Source organism: Cydia splendana, chromosome 21 (genome assembly GCF_910591565.1).
Source record: "Cydia splendana chromosome 21, ilCydSple1.2, whole genome shotgun sequence".
Taxonomy (NCBI): domain Eukaryota; kingdom Metazoa; phylum Arthropoda; class Insecta; order Lepidoptera; family Tortricidae; genus Cydia; species Cydia splendana.
This window is the reverse complement of record NC_085980.1, coordinates 14657241-14682221: the sequence shown is the minus strand read 5'-3', so window position 1 is coordinate 14682221 and position 24981 is coordinate 14657241. Positions and strand designations below refer to the sequence as shown.

At 35.8% G+C, this 24981-nt stretch overlaps 1 protein-coding gene across 8 annotated transcripts; it reads left to right on the top strand.

Annotated features, from left to right (window-relative positions):
• Positions 1-600: 600 nt before the first annotated feature.
• LOC134801040 (uncharacterized) lies at positions 601-23232 on the top strand. 8 transcript variants are annotated; one of them, XM_063773556.1, is made up of 24 exons: positions 601-737; positions 1166-1256; positions 2420-2476; positions 3005-3067; positions 3417-3473; positions 3808-3858; positions 4321-4353; positions 6812-6832; positions 7311-7349; positions 7996-8040; positions 8513-8557; positions 8873-8917; positions 9401-9442; positions 9912-9953; positions 10782-10850; positions 11702-11746; positions 17484-17498; positions 18746-18793; positions 19232-19330; positions 20080-20121; positions 20278-20289; positions 21686-21711; positions 21793-21812; positions 23113-23232. In XM_063773556.1, the coding sequence occupies exons 1-23, from the start codon at positions 708-710 to the stop codon at positions 21796-21798; spliced, it is 1023 nt and encodes a 340-aa protein (XP_063629626.1). In that variant the 5' UTR covers positions 601-707; the 3' UTR covers positions 21799-21812; positions 23113-23232. The 8 variants fall into 8 exon arrangements, with proteins under 8 accessions (XP_063629626.1, XP_063629625.1, XP_063629631.1 ...); XM_063773555.1 differs by having other exon boundaries at positions 2420-2485; positions 23113-23231; XM_063773561.1 differs by lacking the exon at positions 3005-3067 and having other exon boundaries at positions 2420-2485.
• The last annotated feature ends 1749 nt before the right edge of the window (positions 23233-24981 follow it).

Sequence of the window (24981 nt, the reverse complement as noted above, 5' to 3'; positions counted from 1 at the left end):
AAAACTCACTTATCACTCGACAAGAAATTGTAGAAAATTATTAAGGGCGCCACTTCCTACGTAACTAGCATTTTTGACGTAAAATGGCAACAATATAGTATGGATTTTTTTAGTACCATTTATTTTAATTTCTATTTTATGTCGCACTGTAAGTACATCATGACGATGTATTCCCATTTGTTCCCGCCGGGCACAGATGGGAATGGGTGCATCCATGTAAATCATTCCCATTTGTCTCCGCCTCATGTACGGCGGCGGTCACTTTAAGCCAGCGTTCGGCAACCTTTTAGCAGCCGAGGGCCACATAGTAGTTAACGAAGTTGACGCGGGCCGCACGTTGTTAATATTTATGACTTTATCAGACATTGTCATGTCAATATTACATACAGACATGTCAATATTACATACAAAATAGCCAGGGGGACTCGTGGGCCGCAAGTGAGAGGTTCGCGGGCCGCCTGTTGCCGACCGCTCCTTTAAGCGAACCATCCTGACACTTACAATACCTTTCGTACATTTTCGTACATTGTATTTTATAGCTAAAATTGGATGTAAAATAAGCGTAAAGAAATTAACTTTTATGACTTTCTTAGATAAGCAATGTTAAAATAATGTTTCTCTAGGAAAGCTAAATTCAGGGATTGTAGTCATGTCAGTTTATTATTCGTAATTTAGTTAAAATCATTCGTCGAAAAAATATAATTATAATGTCGAGTGTGTGCTTGTGTTTTGTTACAGTAAGTTAACTATTTATTTAAAAATTGTAAAAAAGTAATAATTTTTTTTCTGTGAAATTAAAATACTTTTTTTAAATCGAGAAAAATCCGAATACAGTGGAATAAATTCATGAAATAATTTGAGTCAAAATACTCGATAGGTATATGTATAATCGTTATGAACGTTATGAATGTTATGATATATTTTAGAATTGATCACAACACATATAGGTACTACCTACATAGCGACTGGAGCGAACGACATTTACATGTCGTGTTGGCAAGTGACGCAAGAGAATGGAGTGTTTAGTTGAAATTTACGGCTTTCTATTTTTTCCGTTTGCGGAATTACCCTAATGTATCCTAATTAAAGTACGTCTGTCAGTGATTAAAAAATGAATTCGTTATTTCATAGTAGTTAAGTACCTACTTACATCAATACTTTCCAGATATTCGTAATCCTTATCGAAATTAAGGCATTACGAAGAATAAATCATTTTGAAATACGAAGAATAAACGATTATGAAAGTTTCCGGTCAGGTAAGATTTTTAATTTATATGGACCGAAATTTGTGTTTCGGTAACTTATGTATTATTAACCTTTTCGACGCCGTGTCAAACACAAAAACTGTCACTCAGACGCCACGTCTCCGAAGTGTCAAAACTGAAATTGAACTTTATGCATATTATGCACGTAGGTCCATGTTGTTCTGTGGTTTGTGACCGATTAATCGGTCTTTGGCGTTGAACCTGTGGTGCGGATATATCGGTCATTGGCGTCCAATAGATTAAAGAAAGGACGCGTAGCACGAGGCATTTCGTACATTGACTGCCCTATTCGAACTTTAAAACGAAAATATGGATTAGATGTGTCAGTGTCAAAAGTGACGTTTTTGTTTGAAGAAACTTCGCATTTGACACTGACACATCTAATCCGTATCGTTTCTAGATCTATTAATTGACGTATCTTAAAGTTCGAGTCGGGCTGTGAGCCGCCTGTTCCATATAAGAAATTCCTAATGCTATGCGTCCTTTCTTTACAAGCTTATTTAATTTTGCGTGTTAGTTATTTACTGTTAATTAGTTAATATCAGTTAAAATAATTTCATCATCGTTTATTTAAGAGTTAGGCTCTTGTCGGTGGAGCGATTTCCATGCATGTCGGTCCTCTGCCTTCTCCTTGACAGCCTGATACGACACGACGTTGAGCTTTTCCTTTACTTGATCTATGAACGTTCTCCTTGGTCTCCCCTCCGACTCCTCAACTCTCCCTTCAATTATATTTTTGATAAATTCGTCGTGTAGTAGTAGGTGTCCAAGCATCTTTCCTCTTCTGCTCTCTATGGTTCTCAACAAACTCCTCTTCTCTCCTACCATGCGTAAAACCTCTTCGTTTGTTAATTAGTTAATATGTGTGGGTCATATTATGAAAGCTGAATTAGATCCACTCCCTGATATTCAGTTGACCTCAAATATGCTACCTCCTTACAAAATAAAATAAATATGATGATGACCTGATCTGATGATGGAGGCAAGGTGGCCATAGGAAGTAAGTGATTAAACAATACAAAATCATTCAGTTTGGGTTTGTTACAATAGTCTCAATGAGTAGTTAGTACATGCCTGTGAAAAGAAAAGTACGGTCAGTGATAAACACTTGTCTCGTAAATGATTTTTTCGAATAAAAAACTTATTTTATACAGATATAAACTCCGATGGTCGGCCCATTTTGCGAGGGGGGATAATAAATGACTTAACAGGTAATATGGGTGAGTAACATTTTTATTGCGAAAATTAAAAAGGATTTTTCCAAAAATTGTTAGAGGATAGTGGACGACCCCGTCTCCATACAAACGTAGTCCCCATTTTCCTTTCTGGATATTGTCATTATGGAAAATAATTTTACATTAATAATTTGACGTAATTATATTAACAATAGCTATGCCCCATCGACTTTTTTCTTAGAGCATTTAATAACTGGAGTCGCCTTTAAGAGCTTACCCCTCTGCCGAAAAACCTACACAATTGTGCAAACTTTTGTATGGACTCACATGGCTATTTTTACGTTACGTAGAAATCATGTAGAAATAGCAATACATTTGACGCCCCTCCCCCGCAAAAATCGGCAGACTGTTTCGTACAGAAAATGACAGCGATGACATCTCCAGTTACTAAATGATCTAAGACTTTTTTCGATTAAGATTCGAAAAGTTAGGAGCGAACAAAAAAATCTTCTAACTCTTGATCATAAAAAAAACATATGTAATTAAAAAAAAACTAATTTACAGATCCTAATCCTACCAAGCGACCAGCTTTGCGTGGAGGGCTTGATTTGCTCGCAGGAGTCGCAGGTAAGCACTACCTATTAAAAACCGGCCAAGTGCGAGTCGTGATCGCGCACGAAGGGTTCCGTACCATAACGCAAAAAACGGCAAAAAAAATCACGCTTGTTGTTTGGAGCCACACTTAAATATCTATTTTATTCCGTTTTTAGTATTTGTGTTATAGCCGCAACAGAAATACATCATCTGTGAAAATTTCAACTGTCTAGCTATAACGGTTCATGAGATACACCCTGGTGGCAGACATACAGATCGAGTCTATCAATCAGATGATAGAGTCGAAAAGTGGTAAACCACTTTCTTGGCTGACTATACGAAGCCCTAAAAACGATATGTTATAAAAAAACCTAATTTACAGATTCTAATCCTACCAAGCGACCAGCTTTGCGTGGAGGGCTAGATGATTTGCTCGCAGGTAAGCACTACCTATTATAAATAATTATAGAGTATTAACTTTTCAATCAGTAGAACCAAAGGGGCTACCGCGAAAACCGAAATTCGCAAATTGCGGGGATCTTTGTCTTTTACTCCAATGAATGCGTAATAAGAGTCACAGAGAAAGATACCCGCAATTTGCGAACTTCGATTTTCGCGGTTAGAGATATATATAAATTATACGCATACCTTTCTTTCGGGTGCTAGTACTAGCGTAAGACAAAGACAGTATGATTCTCTCTGTCTGTGTTTGAAATGAGACAGTCCTGGACAAAACTTTATATTATCGGAAAATGTTACTTATTTTTTGACAGACGTGGATTTTGACATAAATGTACGTCTACAACCGCAAGAAAAACAAAAAAGTAAGTGAATTTTGTACTACATCCAAGTCAAAACATGAAAAAATAAATGTATGTAATATGATAAGTCACGGATTACGTATATCGTCGGATAGTACCCATAAAGTAAAGTAAATTCTTTATTTGCATTAAATGTGGTTAATAGTAGGTCTTATTGTAATTATAAGTATCACACATTTAGCCGTATGATAGCATGCAAAAATAAATATGTACAAATACATCTTGTAAATATATTTACATTTCATGCAATCTTTTAATCAGTCAACAACAGTGATAACAAATGAAATGATAAAACAATAATAATAATAGGCTTTGTATGGCTAAAATGATAAAGAGAATAATAAGCTAAGCTAAGGCTTTGTATGGTTTGGTGCGAGAATAGATCGTCTGTGTAACATTTGTCCATTGTCCCCAAATTTTTATTTTTGTTTTATTCCTACATCGGTAAAATTTCTAATTTTACAGATGATCAAGACTCGCATCACATGTCGATACCAGGTAGACTATACTTACTATAAATCTATCTAATCTAAAATAGTATCTCTATAAATATAGGTTATCCCCATTATTCATAAACGCGCTACAAACCATAATTGAGTGAATTGCAAAAAAATTGTACATAGTTAAGCACCTGTGTAATTAGTCTAAAGTTAATAATTGATTCCATTGTGTTACCACAGTTAAGCCATTTCTATTTAAGTTAGATGCATGAAAGTATGTTAGCGTATGCTATAGACTTATATGTGTACGAATTAAGTACAATAAATACAATACAATTTACATAGTTAATTTTCGTAACACAAATGAATCAATTATGTTAAGATTACTCACAGCTTCTTAACTGCGCTTAATTACGTACAATTTTTAAGCAATTCACTCAATTAGCTAATAATCGTTTGTCCTTATCTGTCATTTGACTTAATGTATTTGTAAGAAAAGGATAAATCATAATTTAACTAAATCAGTCCCGTAAAGTTTTATGAATAAGGGGGTATATACCTAACTGAAGGTTGGTAAGTTTTGCAATAACCTTCCTGTTTTAGGTACCGTAAAAATCGTTTAACTTCTCGTGCGCCGAGATTATTTCTTCCAATATCTTCCTCGTACGCGGATCCGCGTTCCAGCCCCACGCCAATGACCTTCGATCTGAATCCCTTAGTTTTCTAATGTTTTTTGTAGCTTATTATATTAACAGCAACGGCTTTGAGCAATATAGTATCCCACATTTCCTTCAAAGTTCATTGTCTTCGAGATATTTGGCATCAAAGTTGGACAATTTTAGGCTAAAAAACTGGGTTTCTGGCCATAACTTTTGTGTTAATTAGTTTAAAATTTAAACCCTGGACACGTTTTTCGAAACGTCAAAGACGAACCCAAATATGTAGATTTCGTACATGTAAGATCCTTCACTGCAAACTAGATACGAAAAAAGTGTTTTTTTAGACAATGTTTAAAGAATTCATAAAAAAATAAGTATAAATTTTTTTCAAAATCCGGTGGACAAAACCGGAGACAAAAGATTGAAAAACCGATAACCGTTTGTCTTATAATTCTATTTGCAAAAAAAGGAGATACGATTCGAAACTTGTCAAAAATCGATGAAAACCTCGGGTGGCCCCTTAAGTTAAATTGGATGCTATTTAGCAAAAATGTGTCAACCCATATTATGTTTTCAATAAAATGTCAACTTTAAACGTATTTTTTTTCAGTTGAAATCTTATTGCAAAATGGATGTGGGTTGACACTTTATTGCGTATCAGCATCCGTTTGGCCTAAGTATATTTTTAAATATTTAAACTTTTAAAAATATAAGTAGGTACGTACCTAGTAGGTACCTATAATTTGTAATTGTATAAAATGTTCATACGGCTCGATTCGGGAAATGAATTAGAGATTCACTAGATATGAGATAGTAAAGATATGTGACGTTCCACGGAAAAAGGTACCTTATGGCGGCTGGCGCTTACGTAGTAGTAGTAGTGGTAGTAGTAGTAAACTCTTTATTGTACAAAAAGAAATATTAAAAATAACATACAATTAGTAAGAAGTACAAAGGCGAACTTATAAACTTGAACTTGCGCCGCAATAATATTGGAGCGACGCTAATAATAGTAATAATAGCGTAAGCGCCAACCGCCATAAGGTACCTTTTTCCGTGGGACGTCACATATCTTTACTATATCGTATCTAGTTAATCTCTAATTCATTTCCCGAATCGCGCCGATATTCATCACCTATCTCGCGTTTATCCTATCTTGTCGCCACGGCTCACGGCCTAGGGTTTGCTTTACAGCTAATCCGAGAATTGGCATAGGCACTAGTTTTTACGAAAGCGACTGCCATCTGACCTTCCAACCCAGAGGAGAAACTTTTGTAGAATAGTCCGTTTTCGGTTTTCTCACGATGTTTTTTTTCCTTCATCAAAACACCGAAATGTGACCGATAAATATTTATCAAATGATAAATCGTACATAAGTTCCGAAAAAGTTGGTAGTACAAGCCAGGGTTTGGACCCACGACCTCCGGATTGAAAATCGCACGTTCTTACAGCTAGGCTACCAACTACCTACCTAAGAACTGTATTTTTAATTCTTATTTATTTTATAAGCCATACATCTTATGATTAAGTCGGCTAATAAACTGCTATTGATAAGTATCAATTAAGTTTTGGATATTTTGTCGATTGGATCGACGGTAGGTAAGAAATGTCACCTAGCAAGAACTTCTCACTTTCTGATAGATGACTGTGATTTTCTATCTGGTTGGTAGGCCCAAAAAAACGATGGATGGATTGTGCGAAAGAGGATATCAGAAAGAATCGAAAGATAGAAGAGAATGGAAGAAAAAAACATGTTGTGTTGGATAACGGCAGGAAGAAGAAGAAGACTGTGGTTTTTGAAATTTTGATTTTGGTCTGAGTACCTATATATTATACCTAAATCTGTATTTTTTGTAGATGATGAAATCATGCAGCAAAGTAAGTAATTACAGTAAAATTCTTTATTAATTCACTTAATTCTAATATTGTTTTGCCTAAGTAAAAGAAGAAATAAAACCACATTATACAAATAGACAAAAAAATTTTGAAATCAAAACTAAACTTTACTTACTATAAAATAAACTACAACTAAGGTATGGTGGGCTAATACTTTCACCGGGGTAAGACTGTCACTTGTATGGAATCCTCATACTGGTTGTCCTGCCCCGACCAAAATAAACTATGTCCGCCTGTTGTTTACCTCTGCTTGTATTTCTGTTTTCTTTTGTATTGTCTTCTTTCATTGAGGTGTGCAATAAAGAGTATTTGTATTGTATTGTATTGTATGTTAGTCTTACCCCACATTGCCTTATAACTGTAACTAAATAAATCTATTTCCTCGCTGGATTGTTAGGCTGAAATGTCTTCAAATATAAACTGCTTAGATTTTATAAGATTACAAAGATCGCTTCCTCAGATGCCGATTATATGCGCAAAAGGCCATCTTCTTCGGAGGGTGAGTAAATTACCAAGTTTTGCTACAATTTAAAAAATCACAGCTACATCTAGTATATTTAGCGTGTATTTGAGTGAATAAATTGATCCCATTGACAAATCGTAATTATATGTTTTTTTTTTTATCTTAACACCAACAAAATTAAACTATGTAAGGTACAGTCTGCAATCTGCATCAAATAAATAATGTCGATGAAAGTGGCCAAATAAATTGGAACACACCGTTAATCTATTTCTTCTCTGGATTGTTAGGCTGAAATGTCTTCAAGTGTAAACTAAAGTCTGACCAGAAATATATGATTATTGTCAAGAGGGCGCTGTTACTCTCATGTATGTGGTGACAGTTCAGTTTAGATTGAAAAATGTAGTTCCAATGAAATTCCGCAATGTCGCGCGTGATTATTCATATATTACTGGTCATCATCATCATATCATATCATCATTGTACTACCATATTCTAAGAAATAAACATTTGTATTTGTATTTGTATCAGCCAGAGGACGTCCACTGCTGGACATAGGTCTCCCCCAAAGACTGCCACAATGACCGGTCTTGCGCCACCCGCATCCAGCGGACTCCCGGTATATTACTGGTCACTGGTCAGGATTTACATAGATTTTATAAGATTACAAAGATCGCTTCCTCAGATGCCGGTTATTTGCGCAAAAGGCCAACATCCTCTCCTTCGGAGGGTGAGTAAATGTCCAAGTTTTTGCTACAATTTAAAAAATTACAGCTATAACTACATCTAGTATATTTAGCCTGTATTTGAGTGAATAAATAGACCCCATTGACAAATCGTAATTATATGTTTTTTTTTTATCTTAACACCAACAAAATTAAACTATGTAAGGTACATACTGCAATCTGCATCAAATAAATAATGTCGATCAATGTGGCCAAATTAATTGGAACACTTCGTTAATCTATTTCTTCGCTGGATTGTTAGGCTGAAATGTCTTCAAATGTAAACTAAAGTCTGACCAGAAATATATGATTATTGTCAAGAGGGCGCTGTTACTCTCATGTATGTGGTGACAGTTCAGTTTAGATTGAAAAATTTAGTTCCAATGAAATTCCGCAATGTGGCGCGTGATTATATATTACTGGTCACTGGTCAGGATTTACATAGATTTTATAAGATTACAAAGATCGCTTCCTCAGATGCCGGTTATTTGCCCAAAAGGCCAACATCCTCTCCTTCGGAGGGTGAGTAAATTTCCAAGTTTTTGCTACAATTTAAAAATATCACAGCTACATCTATTATATTTAGCCTGTATTTGAGTGAATAAATAGACCTCATTGACAAATCGTAATTATCTGTTTTTTTTTTTATCTTAACACCAACAAAATATACGATTCTTGTCAAGAGGGCGCTGTTATTCTCATGTATGTGGTGACATCAGTTTAGATTGAAACATTTAGTTCCAATGAAATTCCGCAATATGGCGCGTGATTATATTTTATTAGTCACTGGTCAAGATTTACATAGATTTTATAAGATTACAAAGATCGCTTCCTCAGATGCCGGTTATTTGCGCAAAAGGCCAACAGCCTCTCCTTCGGAGGGTGAGTAAATTTTCAAGTTTTTGCTACAATTTAAAAAATCACAGCTAAATCTAGTATATTTAGCCTGTATTTGAGTGAATAAATAGACCCCATTGACAAATAGTAATTATTTGTTTTTTTTTTTTTATCTTAACACCAACAAAATTAAACTATGTAAGGTACATACTGCAATCTGCATCAAATAAATAATGTCGATCAATGTGGCCTAATTGGAACAAATCGTTAATCTATTTCTTCGCTGGATTGTTAGGCTGAAATGTCTTCAAGTATAAGTACAGATATAAAATAAAGTCTGACCAGAAATATATGATTATTGTCAAAGGGCGCTGTTATTCTCATAAGTCATGTACCTACTTATGTGGTGACTGTTCAGTTTAGTATGAAAAATTTAGTTCCAATTAAATTCCGCAATATGGCTCGTGATTATATATTACTAGTCAGGCTTTATTTAGATTTTATAAGATTACAATGATCGCTTCTCAGATGGCGATTATTTGCCCAAAAGGCCAACAACTTCGTCGGAGGGTGAGTAAATTTCCAAGTTTTTGCTACATATAAAAAAATAAAGCTATACTTATCTAGTATATTTACCCTGTATTTGTGTGAATAAATAGATCCCATTGACAATTGGTAATTATCTGTTTTCTTTTATCTTAACACCAACAAAATTAAACTAGGTATGTAAGGTACAGTCTGCAATCTGCATCAAATAGGTAAATAATATCGATCAAAGTGGCCAAAGAAATTGGAACACATCGTTAATCCATTTCTTCTCTGGATTGTTAGGCTGAAATGTCTTCTAGTATAAACTAAAGTCTGACCAGAAATATACGATTATTGTCAAGAGGGCGCTGTTATTCTCATGTATGTGGAGACAGTTCAGTTTAGATTGAAAAATTTAGTTCCAATGAAATTCCGCAATATGGCGCGTGCTTATAGGTCATTGGTCAGGCTTTACTTAGATTTTATAAGATTACAATGATCGCTTTCTCAGATGCCGATTTTATGCGCAAAAGGCCAACATCCTCTTCGGAGGGTGAGCATATTTCCAAGTTTTTGCTACATTAAAAAAAATCACAGCTATATCTAGTATTAGCTTGTAAGTATTTGAGTGAATAAAGAGATCCCATTGACAAATAATGGTAATTATCTGTTTTTTTTTTTATCTTAACACCAACAAAATTAAAATAGGTAGGTAGAGTCTGCATCAAATATTAAGTCGACCAAAGTGGCCAAATAAATCGCTAATTCCTTACCTATTGGTAATCTAAGATCTAAGATATTTTTGGCCGTCACTATACACGGTGGTCAAAAAATAAGAGCATTTCCGTTGCCAGGGAGGTTTTGGGATTATACTGAGCAACTTTTACTATGGGACCAAACCCGTAACCGCGAAAAAAAATTTTACCCTTCAATGGAAAATGGATCAGCCAAAATTTATAATCATAGTCATATTTATTTGCAGAAAAAGGGTTAGTTACAAGTCTTAAAGTTATGAAACAGCCAAACTTTTTTTTCGCAATTTCGGGGTTGGTTCCATAGTAAAAGTTGCTCAGTATAATCCCAAAACCTCCCTGGCAACGGGAATGCACTTATTTTTTGGCCACCCTGTATAATTGATGCTAACCGTACTCGTAAGCACGCTGCTCAAACGCAAGCTAATACATGATGGTTGTAATATTAACTATAGGTACGTAAAAGTATAAAACTTTGCCCTTTTACGTAATTTTGCCCACTGCGTCACAGTTCAGTAAAAGCGAACTTAAAAGTTAGTTACAGATACACTTTCTGAAGAAAGTGAAGACGCGGTGGGCAAAGTTTTATACTTTTACAGTACGTTTCATACTTTTTGTTTTTTTTTTAGTGGAATCCGACGATGACGATGGACTTCCGATCATGCGTACTGTGATGCCACACAGTTCGCCTGAAAATAGTTTGTACCTACTAAACCTACTTACTTATTTAACGTTTTAAACTTTAAGAACTTTCACATGTATCTAGAGTCGAACCATGCCATTTGGAATGCTAAGATGGACTCTAACTAACGATGTAATAACAAAATAACTATTGAATTAAAAAAACCCTCTACATGCGAACAAAATTCATTTTATGTCAATAATTACTTGCATAATTACATTACCTAACCTAGGCTGCCGCCGGCAGCGGGGCAAGGCCCATAAATTTATACACTATTATTTTTCTTTATTTATTTGAATTCTTAGGCTAGGTGATTTATAATATGAATATAAAAGTAAAATAAAAAAATACTTACAAAACAATAAAAAATACATATAAACTACACATTATAAAAACCTAACCTAGATTGCCGCCGGCAGCGGGGCTTGGCCCAAGCTGCCGGTGGTCAGGGCCGCAGACTGAGGAACCGACGTACTATACGCGCCGTGTCGAAAATTACCGCCTTCTGCATCTGACCCTTGATCCAACCACCCAGCGAGAGTCTCTCTAGGTGTTGGTCGAGACTCTTCGCTATGAGACCGTTCGCTGACACGACTATCGGAACAATGATCGTCAAGTCAACATCCCACATGGCGGTAATCTCGTGAGCTAAGTCTAGGTACTTGCTGGACTTGTCCTTCTCGGCCTTCACGAGATTCTCATCATGGGGGATGGTCACGTCGGCGAGCACGGCTCGGCGCTGCGATCGGTCTATCAGCACGATGTCAGGCTTATTGGCAACAATAGTCCTGTCAGTTACACTATTTATTATTACTATTAGTTACCTATATATATTTATTTTATTTATTTTGTATTCTATCTTCGCAGATGATGATTCTGGTGGAGAACAATCCGTTTCTTTAGTACGAGAAGGTAATATTAAAGAAGAAATTTCAGTCACCCAAATAATTCTTAGACATGTATTTTAAGCGGTACTTACACTCAAATATAATAATTTAATAATACAAAGTAAAAAAGCAGTAAGTGACTAATATCAAAGGTCATTTACGTCTTTTCTACTTGATTATTCTATTGTTTGTTTATTCCCATATAACCATTCCAGTCGCAGAATCACAAAGTGGTAACTAAATGTCAGATGTGTCGTAACAGAGTCCACACAATGTGTCTAGAATTGTTTCGAAACAAAGTGTCGTCGCCGTGTCTACACTTTTCCGTAACAAGGTGTCGACACATTTGTGTGCACTTTGCGTGCGGTTTGCGACTAAATCTGACAGCAAATTTGTGACAGCAAATGTCAATATAAAATACCTCTTGAAAACCAAGGTTTGTCAAACTACTATTAGTGTCTCGTGTGCTCGTAATTCTAGTAAGTCATCATGGGCAATGCAAATGATAATAATCGACCGAAACCATATAAACACCCAACACCCGTCAACCTTTTACAGAAAAGTTTTTAAAGAAATTCAATAAGCTACTTAGGTCAGGCAACGAATGCTCCAAAAGTTGTAGAGGGAAATGCTCGGAACACAATTTTTGACTCCGTAACTCGGTTTGACAAGTTAGGAGGTGAACATATCAAAAGTCCCCGGCCGTAGCCCTTGAGCGGGGGGGAGAGAGGGGGCTTTGAAGGTCCCATTTTCCCGTTTTTCGATTATATCTCGGAAACTATGCATCTCAGCGACATGGCCACTTATACAAAATGAAAGTTAATTTAATTTGTTACAAGTTTATTCCATCAATATTTTCGATTTGTTGAATAGTTTTTGAGATATCCGCTCTTAAAAGTTTATTTAGGGCTCTCAATTTTATCTTGATATATCTATATCAGTGAAGGTGCTAGGCCGTGTTTGGTATCGTTTTCGTATAAATCTGGGGTGCTGAATCCATTTAAGATATCACATTGACACCATTCCACAAAATAAAAATAAATCTTTTTAGGGTTCCGTACCTCAAAAGGAAAAAACGGAACCCTTATAGGATCACTCGTGCGTCTGTATGTATGTCCGTCTGAATACACAAAATAGTTCTTTACCTATAGATGACAGGAAAACCTATTAGAAATGTGCAGTTAAGCGCGAGTCGGACTTAATGTACGGAACCCTTAATACGCGAGTCCGACTCGCACTAGGCCGGTTTTTTTGAAACTCTTCTTGACGCTTAACCGCTGAACCGATTTCGTTGAAATTTGGTATAGAAATAGTTTGCGTCCCGGAACAGGACATAGGATAGATCTTATAACCAAAATCATCTTTTGAAGGTGTGAAAAGTGGCGTGGAAATTTGTACCGGAAATCAATAACAGCTGAACCGATTTATATGAAATTTGGGATGGTCTACATCTTTGATTTAGTTAAAAATGATGAAAAAACATGACTTCAAACCTAAACTTAAACAGTATTAACTTCAAGAAGTCAATTCTGAATTCCCCCCTACACCTCATTTCACACCTTTAAAGGATGATTTTTGAGATAACTTATTATATCCTGTCTCGGGACTCAAAATATACGTGTACCAAATTTAAATTAAAACTGTTCAGCAGTTTAAGCGTGAAGAGGAGTAAAAGAAAGTATTTTAATAAGTTTATATGTTTTTACTTCGGAATGGTGTCAATGTGATACCTTAACTAAATTTGGTACTGCGAATTTATACGAAAACGATACCAAACATGGCCTCGTAGCTTTACTGTTGTAGAAGTCAAAATAAAATTGAGAGCCCTAAATTCTTATTACTTGGCCAAACTTGTGTAGAAGGAAAAGGTAAAATAAAAGTCTTCGGCAGGAATATAGGACACAAATATATATTTTTTTTGCGTTACTATTTCATTCATCAAATATAAACATACCTTGATTATACTATTCTAGTGAGATCCTCATAGATAAACAAAAACATTTACTTAAAAAATTACAAGGTCAAAATGTCACGGAACTTGTGAGAGTAATATGTGAAAAATAAAAACTTTAATGACAAAAAAAATCTGGACACAATTTAAGAATCACCCAATTGCGTCGAGGAATCATCTGTATTTTTGCTTGTTTCATTACCTCCTCGCTTCTTTTTTGTCCTTTGTATTCTGTAGCAATTTTTTAGATCTGAAAATAAAGATAACTTGCGTCGTCACGGATGTCGATTTATAGGTTTTAGGGAGTGCAGAATTCGAAAACGATGATCATTTTATAATCCAAGATGGCGGCTACGTATTTTGTCATAAAAGTGGAATCCAAAATAGTCATCATTTTCGAAATCTGCGCCCCCTAAAACCTATAAAACGATATCCATGACGACTTTTATGACATAGTGCATTGCCGCTATTATGAAATTGAAAATGTTATCATTTTCGAAATCTGCGCCCCTTAAAACCTATAAAACGACATCCACGACGACTTTTATGACATAGTGCATGGCCGCCATCTTGGAATCCAAAATAGTCATCATTTTCGAAATCTGCGCCCCCTAAAACCTATAAAACGATATCCATGACGACTTTTACGACATAGTGCATTGCCGCCATTTTTAAATTGAAAATGTTATCATTTTCGAAATCTGCGCCCCCCAAAACCTATAAAACGACACCCATGACGACTTTTATGACATAGTGCATGGCCGCCATTTTGGATTCCAAAATGGTCATCATTTTCGAAAGCGGGGCCCCCTAAAACCTATAAAACGACATACATGACGACTTTTATGACATAGTGCATGGCCGCCATCTTGGAATCCAAAATGGTCATCATTTTCGAAATCTGCGCCCCCTAAAACCTATAAAACGACATCCATGACGACTTTTACGACATAGTGCATGGCCGCCATCTTGGAATCCAAAATGGTCATCATTTTCGAAATCTGCGCCCCCTAAAACCTTTAAAACGACACCCATGACGACTTTTATGGCATAGTGCATGGCCGCCATTTTGGATTCCAAAATGGTCATCATTTTCAAAATTGGGGCCCCCTAAAACGTATAAAACGACATCCATGACGACTTTTATGACACAGTGCATGGCCGCCATTTCGGATTCCAAAATGGTCATTATTTTCGAAATCGGCACTCCCTAAAACCTATATATCGACACCCATCTCGACTTTTATGACAAAGTGTTTTGCTACCATCTGCATGCAAGACATTTCTATTATTTTTACGTACAAAAATGGCCCCCTGTCAACTTTCAATCGAGATTTAATCGATAATTTATTCGATTAATATTCAGATTAATTCAATTTCAATCTATGTTAGGTCGACTAAACTAATCGCGATTAAAATTTGAGAATTAACTTTTTTTATTCCATTAATTAGTCGAATAAACAGTTAATCGATTAATGCCCATCTCTGACCACGGCATTTTTACACTTTGAGAATATCTGAAAACAAATCAACACAAGGAGCCATTTTGCAAATCCAGTAACATACCAGTAACTTTGTTATTACTTTTGACAGCGCGTGTCATATTGTGTCAACACAGAGTCGACACAAAGTCGAAACATTGCAACTACTTTGTGACTGCAATATTTCTCAGCCTTAAACCATATTTATACATCATAATTAACAAGTTTCGTAGTATGTAAAGCGTTATTTCTGTTATTTAAGTATAGTATACGCATCGAAGTACTAAAAATGCTTCAAATAATATAGTTATGAACACAGGCACTGAGAAGTAAACAATTTCATTTCCGGCTAAACTAAAACAATGTGGTGGCGCGTTGATTATATTACACTTAGTATATCAAATCACTCGAGCAGTTTAATTCCCCATAATAATTTAAGTCCTATTGTAATATAAATGCAAACAATATATAATTACGTCTTGTAATCCGTTTTAGAGATGGCGTATTAATGTCACTTATTTTTATTTAAGTATTTTTCCATCTGACAGTTTCCATTTGACAGGAACAAAATGAACGAATGAACGAATGATTTTGGCATAAAGTAGTCGCAAACCCGAAACAATGTGTGCACACGGCGACCACACTTTATGTCACTTTGTGTCATGTGTCGACCCTTCCCCATTTCTGGTAACTGTGTCGACACGGCGACGACTCTGCGACTGGAATTGTGACCGAAACAGACGGTGTCGACACAAGATGTGTCAACACCGCGTCGTAACGGCGACTGGAAATGGTTGTATGGGTTGGCACTGTCCATTATTTAAATGTTGTGTACTTTCCGTTTCCGTGATTCACTCGTCCATGGCCCCGACGGAAGACCAGCGTTGGCCCATCAAGGCTAACACCATGCTGAGTCGGGACCATTTCGTGGCTATTTACTTGTTCTGTTATGTAATGATATGTGTTGTAATGTTAAGTGTAAATTTTATTTTTGTTCCTCTTTCCTTTTTTTTTGTTTTTCTCTTTTGTCTGTTACCTATGTTTTATGCCACGAATAAACTATTTCTATTTCTATTTCTATTATAATGTGAACTCGTTGCCATAGTTACGAACCAAGAGACTTAGCGCCACTTGCACCATCCCACTAACCCGGTTGAACCTGTTGACCATGGTTACCCATACAATCTGACACAGGGTTAACGGTTTAACCGGTTAATCGGTTAACTCGCAGCGCTCGTGGTTCAATTTTGAAATCTTTCGCTTGCTCGGGTATCAATATTAGCACGAAAGGTTAAACAAGAACTTTGCCCCCCTTGTAAAATAAATAACTATTATATTATAATTTACTTCGCCCGCCTGGATCTTATGTTCGCGTGCTTACTTTTTGACACCATACAGACTAAATTGCCCACCTATTTATTTAAAAAACTTGTATGGCTCACTAACAACCACCACCAACCTAGAGCGTCACGAGCAGCCGTGCTACAAGTCCCTAAACACAGGTCCGCTGCTTTTAAAGGGAGTTTCCGCTACCGTGCAACAAAATGTTGGAACAACATTCCTCCGCCAATACGACATTTAAAAAATAAATCCAATTTTAAATTTAAATATCGATTACACCTTTTAAACCATCAAAAACTTCAAGGCTGAATCTCCTTTCTAGATGATGTAGTCTCTTTTATATTTATGTTCAATTTCAAATTTTAGTAAAATCTTAGGGTAACATCTAAATTTAATTTCAATAATAATATAAAACAAGACCGGGAACGGATATTACCACATCTCATACACAGAAGCACGTGACAGTAGACACACAACACACAACATGAGCATCATTACCTTAGTTAAGTTAGATTTATAAGAATTAAGCGTTGTACAGTCTTTTCATTATTGTAAAAGGTCCTGGCAGAATATCAGCGATGTGGCTTGCCGCATCACCATGCTGAGCCAGCGCCTTTTCTCTGCCACGACACATGGTTTTGCATTTGTTTTATTTTTCTTCTACTTTAAGATTTGTAAATTAATTTTTATGATAATTTTAAGCTGTATGTCTTCTTTCATCTATGTACCATGTATGTTGTGGAAACGAATAAAGTTTTTATCTATCTATCTATCTATCTACTTAAGCCCACTTGCACCATTCCACTAACCTGGGGTTAACCGGTTAAACCTGGAGTTACCATGGTTACCAGTACAATTTGACACTGGGTTAACGGTTTAACCGCTTAACCCCGGGTTATTGGAATGGTGCAAGTGGGCCTTACTTGTTATGTTATAGGCGCTAACTTTTGAAATCACTTTTTTGTAATAAAAATGCTGTTTATTTTCAGATGATGATTCGGATGGTGAGTACCCAAAACGATAAAAACCGGGCAAGTGCGAGTCGGACTCGCGCACGAAATGTTCCGTACCATAATGCAAAAAAAAAAACGAAAAAAAAGCAAAAAAAAACGGTCACCCATCCAAGTACTGACCACTCCCGACGTTGCTTAACTTTGGTCAAAAATCACGTTTGTTGTATGGGAGCCCCATTTAAATCTTTATTTTATTCTGTTTTTAGTATTTGTTGTTATAGCGGCAACAGAAATACATCATCTGTGAAAATTTCAACTGTCTAGCTATCACGGTTCGTGAGATACAGCCTGGTGACAGACGGACGGACGGACGGACGGACGGACAGCGAAGTCTTAGTAATAGGGTCCCGTTTTACCCTTTGGGTACGGAACCCTAAAAAGAACAACTGAAGGTAATAATAACACACACAATACTTATACCTTATACTTAATACTTACACATCAACGCATACCTAGGTATCAGTGCATCTTTTAATTAAAAAAACCGGCCAAGTGCGAGTCGGACTCGCACACGAAGGGTTCCGTACCATTATCTATAAAAACGGTCACCCATCCAAGTACTGACCCCGCCCGACGTTGCTTAACTTCGGTCAAAAATCACGTTTGTTGTATGGGAGCCCCACTTAAATCTTTATTTTATTCTGTTTTTAGTATTTGTTGTTATAGCGGCAACAGAAATACATCATCTGTGAAAATTTCAGCTGTCTAGCTATCACATATCACGAGATACAGCCTGGTGACAGACGGACGGACGGACAGCGGAGTCTTAGTAATAGGGTCCCATTTTTACCCTTTGGGTACGGAACCCTAAAAATAACACAGATTTTACAACAAAAAGTGAGGGATTGTTAAATTAAACAATTAAAAACGCAAAAATATCTGAGGAATAGGAAATAAGTGTGTGTGCGTTTGTGTGTGTGTGTGCGTTTGTGTGTGTGTGTGTGTGTGTGTGTGTGTGTGTGTGTGTGTGTGTGTGTGTGTGTGTGTGTGTGTGTGTGTGTGTGTGTGTGTGTGTGTGTGTGTGTGTGTGTGTGTGTGTGTGTGTGAGTGTGTAAAAAAGATTACGTAAGGTGGGTTGGGGTAAGAATTTTAAGATTGAAAGGATTTTTCGTGAGGGGTAAGACAAAAAATCGTCCGTAAACCGATTCCTGAATGTGATTGAAATTTGCATTTCAGTTTTAAAAATAAAGTAAGAATAATTATGACTGTATTTACATATCTAAACCTAAAATTTACAGAAGATAGAGAAAAGTACCAGAGGCAAAAAAAAGAAGACAGAAAAAAGAGTAAGAGTTTTATTATTTCTAAAGATTCTTAATCTAGTAGAAACCCAGAACCACCCAACCAAAGAAATAGTACAGTCATCTCAGTCACCTGCAATAATATATTACACAACGAAGGGCGCAAGAATATCTGACACAATCTTATCTATTTAAGAGCGTGTCACATATTTTTGCGGCCTTCGAAGAGTAACATATTATTGCAGGTGACTGTACCTGTTGTTTCGCCTTGCCACTCTCTCTGTGTGTATGTTTGCCCGCAGCATATTAAATTATTTGTTAGTACTTAAGCTATAATTTGGCAGGGACAAAACATGCCAATACATTAACTATGACGGGCGTAGAGTTCCTATTTAACTGACAAAATATCTCGATTTATCGGGTTTGACCGCCCATCCCTCGATATATTTATGTCCGTGTCTTACGAGACGCTTGTATTTTTAGTGCCTGAATGGACGAAAGACTTAAAAAGATATATAAGAATCCTATCATCAAAGTTCACAAGGGATGGAATGATCAGCCACATCAAGCCTGTGATCAAAGGTAAGATATCTTCATCAACTGTGTCCCTGTTGCTGGTCATATTTTTTTCGCGACTTCGGGGTTGGCCCCATCGTAAAAGTTGTTCAGTATGACCTACATATTCACCCCTCAGAGTTTGGTCAGTGATGACAAAAGCACCCTGTATAATAGATGGGGATATTCACCACATTTTTAGTTAAGTTTACGTGCTGTAGTCCGTGGTGCTCACGACAAAAAAGTGCGATTTACGGCAATTGATGATGATGGAATGTCCTTTTGCACAATTGATCCTTTTGACTCACAGATTTATTTAGGTAGGGGAGCCAACCGAATTTTTAATGCAAAATTTTGAAGGGGGGGTGGCCCCCGAAATTTGTAAAAAAATAAGTTTTGGTATGTGATTTGAGTGAACACCAGGGACTACTTGGACAGGTCGCCACGGAAGCCCAGCGTCAAGATACCTGAAAGGTAACTTGACATCAAGCTGAGGGGAGACCTTTTCAGTGACGTTTATGTTTTTTACTAATAAAAGTATTGTATTAGTTTTAAGCAATACTGTAAGCGTCCTGAATAAGTTTATTTTCTTCTTCCTCTTCTTTACATTCGTTCCCAATGTTGTAAACATACGATCTGATGATAGGATCTTGGAGGAATCTTAACCATTTTCTTTTATCGGCACAGCCATAGTATAGCTAATTTTTCTGTAAAGTGATGTCGGGAAAATGTGTTTTAAAGTCAGTTCTGTTTTTGCTAAAGATTATATTTTTCAGTTTTGGAACGCAATCACAAAGTGAAAATAAAAGATATTGACGGTAAGCCAATGGCCCAATAACTATAAGTATAAAAAAATAGGGAATAACAAAAACCGGTTGTATTGTATTTTTGTATTGATATCCTATATATGTATTATTGTTTGCCTACAAGCAATTTTCAGTCACCAGGATATTTAATTTAATTGTTATTTACAGTTAATAAACGAGGTAAGTTTCAAAATCCTTTAAATAAATAGGACACAGAGGAGACAATTTCCAACTAAAAATTCCAGTTAGATTGGTAGTTGATGATACAAACTTTGAATGGCTCGCAGTGCATTTCGCGTGCACTGACATTCTGGGGCCTTACCATGATGTCCTTATTGCGATTCTGTTTATGACCTAAACTGAATTGCTAAGGGATGGAGTTATGCGACTTATATGTATAGCTCCGTCCTTTAGCAATTCAGTTTAGATCTTAAACAGAAACGCAATACGAGTACCTAATGGTAAGTCATGGTAAGGCCCCTGATATACGTATCAAACGCTCATCATCATCATAATAGACAGGTATTTAAAAGATGAACTCTTGTCAGTGGACCAATTTCCATGTTTGTCTGTTATTTAGAGTTAGACCAAGAAGAGTCTGCTGCGATTTTGATAGCCCACGCAGTGCAAGTGTTATTTATACGTCATAATTTTATACAAGTTTGAAATTAAAATAACACTTGCACTGCGTGGGCTATCAAAATCGCTGCAGACTTTTCTTGGTCTAACTTTACCTTCTCTGTGGCAGCCTGATAGATTTAGATTTAAATATTTATTCTCATAATATTAAATTACATTATAAATTATGCTAGACTAATCTACATGAATTTATATTATGATCGTCATTCATATTTACATATTATTATTTAATAGATACAAATAAAAAAAAATGTCTTACAATAATTAATCTTATGTCATCAATTTAACCATTCAACAAAATACGGGAATAACTAAGTACGAGTATCTCACGACACGACACACGATACACGATATGACACCACGTCGACTTTTTCCTTTATTTGATCCGTGTATCTCCTCGTTTTTCCTTTTTTCCTAAACTTTTCCTTTTAAGATGTTTTTAATGAAATTGTCGTGACGTATCAGTTGTCTAAGTATCTTTCCTCTTCTATTATCTATTGTTCTTAACAAACTTCTTTTCACTCATAAAACCCCTAAGATGGACGTGGCACCAGGTAATGGAATGTGTATCATAAATCCTGTGAAATAACTTTTTTTCATCAGTTTTTAAACACTGGCAACTTCTAACGTATTTTCATAATTTTTTGTTTGTCTTAAAATAAATGACCACTTGGTATACATGACTGAAAAAAAAAACAACCCATTGCAGTGTCTTTCAATAAAAGTTGAAACCAAAGCGAAACATCCACAATACTCATTTTTTTCTCTTGATTGGATCCATTACTATAAAACTTCTTCGTTGGTTTTAATTTCTGTCTCCAAGCCTCTCTCTGTTCTTATATTATTTCTCAATATATCTATTGTATAATTTGTGGGGAGACATCAAACGCTTCAACTATAGATAATTATTATTATGTATGTTTTTAACTGTTTACAGGTAGAGTCAAGGTCACAATAAAAAAAGTAAGTTGAAATTTTAATTTTATATCTAAGTTTATATAATTCTTACAAATAACAATTAAAATCATTGTATTATGTGTAAAGTTATAGGTGACACAACCCAGGTAAGAAAGCACATCATTATATTTGATGTAGGTGCCTATTTCAAAACAATGAGCCAGATTATATATATGTCGTAGTCAGATCGTATAATCCGCCGTATTACATTACGGCTAGCCGTTATCAAAAACAGGGGCGTTTTGAAATGCGGCGGTTCGACGATTAGCCGGATTGTCATTGCGATACGTTCTTCAATAAGGCGGCCAACGTTTAGCCGCATCGTACTACTATTTTAGATTGTAGAGTGACCAGTTCTTTCGGTCGCCTACGTAACCGGAGTTTGACAATGTTTGCAATTTAATTTATTTTTACCATGGTCCACCGCACTACATGTGTTTCTTTTCCAAAACATTTCCTTCACAACTTAAATAGACGGAGCCCCGCAAGCGGGGCTCCTATTTCTGGGCGGTTTGCCCTTCGGGCATCTGAAGCTACCTAACGAACCTAACCTACTTACCTACCTACGCTTTTTTCCCCAAAGTGTAATGTTTTCACGGACGTCTCACTAAATCAATAGGTAGGTAGGTTAGGTTCATTAGGTAGCTTCAGATGCCCGAAGGGCAAACCGCTCAGAAATAGGAGCCCCGCGAAGCGGGGCTCCGTCTAGTTAAGTTGCGAAAGAAATGTTTTTTGAAAAGAAACAGTCCGACGAACTCCAGATTTGATGGACACCCCAGCGTTTGTCAGGCAGCGCCACGGGTGTTAAAAATGGGAACTAAAAACTGTCAAAGCGGCGGCTAATGACTCGCTGTATTACATTACGGCTAGCCGTGTTGAAGAACGTATGGCGCCGAATACATTCCGGCGGATTCTCATTCAGCCGCATTCAATCCGGCTAATCGTTAAACCGCCGCATTTCAAAACGCCCCTGTTTTTGAAAACGGCTAGCCGTAATGTAATACGGCGGATTATACGATCCGACTGCGACATATATATAATATAATATATTATCAATATTATCATTTATTAACTTTATATTATTAATTTTATTTTCTCTTGCTTATGTAAGAATTTGATACGTTTTCGGAAAGAGCTAAGTATGTATTTGTAAGATTTTATGCACATGTATATTTTGAAATCAAATTTCTATAAAGAAAATACGTACTTACTGAAAAAAAGGTTAGAGCTGGTGTAGCTTTATTTGACGTTCATAAGCTCATTGTAATATGCCTACTTGAATAATAATCTATCTTTATCTTTATCTTATTTAACAGGAACATAATTCATTAAATTAACAAGAATATTTGAAGAACATAATATCAAATAAATTAAAAATATATATTGTTTCGTGTGTTTGTTTTACAGGGAAAGTGAATCATCCTATTCAAGCCTTAGAAAATATCGTTAAAATTTTTGATATATTGGATGTAACACATCAAAAAATAAATAATATTAAATAAAGCTTTGTGTACAATTACAATTCATTATTATCCAACATATATTCCAACCATCTTATTTCCACAAAATGAGCATGCCAATTACTAAACTTATTTTTTACTAGACATACAGACGTATTTTTATTTTTTTTCTTCTAGAGAATACCTGAATTAATACCAAAATACCTTCGTAAATACTTTCAGGAATACGTGATAAAGTAGAGTTAGCCGATTTACTGAGGCTCACGGTATATCTTAAACTTATGCAAAATACACAAGCAAACTGAAATAAAACATACAAAAATCTACTCGTCGGATTATCTTACAGTGTTTACAAGCGCACAAACCTCAAAGCGGGTAAAATAGAGAGAAAATGTAAAATTTCCGCATCTAATGTTTGTAATACACATAAGTACCGCATTCGGAAATGAAAATTCAATGACAATGTAACGCCAATCACATATCTGTACGGTCGAGACATTTTATTTTTATTAGGTGCATTGGGGTAAGTTCAAAGGCGCGAAAATTTTAAAATGACAAATAACTACCAAACTACGAGTAGAAGCAACTACTAAGCAAAATACTTGGTAAATATTGCAATTGCGTAAGTATTGCTAAAATATGAAGTGCTTCAGGTTATATAATATTATTTCATGATTATCTTGTCACAATGACAATAATAATTATGAAATCTTAAGTGTCTTGGGTAGGTACAAAAGGTCAGGGTACGGAATAGTACAGAAACCAAATTCCTTGCCTGTATGTATAATTTATAAGTCTGCGTAGCCCAAAGAATGCGCTGACAAATACTATTTACCAAAGAGAATAGATAGTATAGAGGGGTCCTGTCATAGTAAATTTTGTAGTCACAGTAAATTTACTGCCATCTATCGACACACGACAATACTCAAAATGAAAACGTATAAAACTGTCGAAATAATGTATATATATGGATAAATGACTTTATTATTTTTATATCATTTTGACCAAAGTTCATTCACTGATACTTATGTGTTAAAATTGTTAAATATAAAACGGTGTCGTCAACGCCATCTAGCCGACCATAGGCCAAAGGTGTCCGAGAATGACTTTTTCTTGATTTCCGAGGCACGTTTTTTTCTTAGACTTTATTCATCTTATACGGAGTTACATATGTCTTTGCTATTTACTATGCAGATTGTTAAAAATTTTAACAAACTTTTGTGTGTGTGCATCAAAGGCAAAGCTTAAGTTAAGTCAAGCTAAAACTTAAAAGCAAGTTTTATTATGTTTGAGAATGAAGCAACAGCGCAGCGGTAAACGTCAACACCAATTTTTCTGACATTTCCTCGAGGAAGCCTCTTTGAACTGTACTGTGGTTCGCGAATTTTGTGGGGTGGAAACGAAAATATGAATTTATTTTGTGGGGAATATATTTTCGTGGAAATGAGATGTTATAGCTTATTAGCTTTTAAAATGTAAAATGTGTGTTGGGGTTTATAACCGATTCCAATTAAAATATGGTCGAGTTTCATCAAGCAGGATTCTTTTAATACTTCAACGCGGGCAAAATAATAACCGTAAAACATTATGAATCAAATCCAACGCTGTTAAATATTTATCATTGAACATCATCACTTAAAAATCAATTCCACGTGCTAATAATGAGAAAACCACTAAAATATTTAATTACACAAACGGGTCTACCGCGATATAATTTCATTGTTTTTTATTGTTTCAAAGACGGAGTCTTCCCGTGACCACAGCTGGTGCAACTCAGCTGAAACGTCGGAATTAAAGGTAAAAACAATGAAATTAT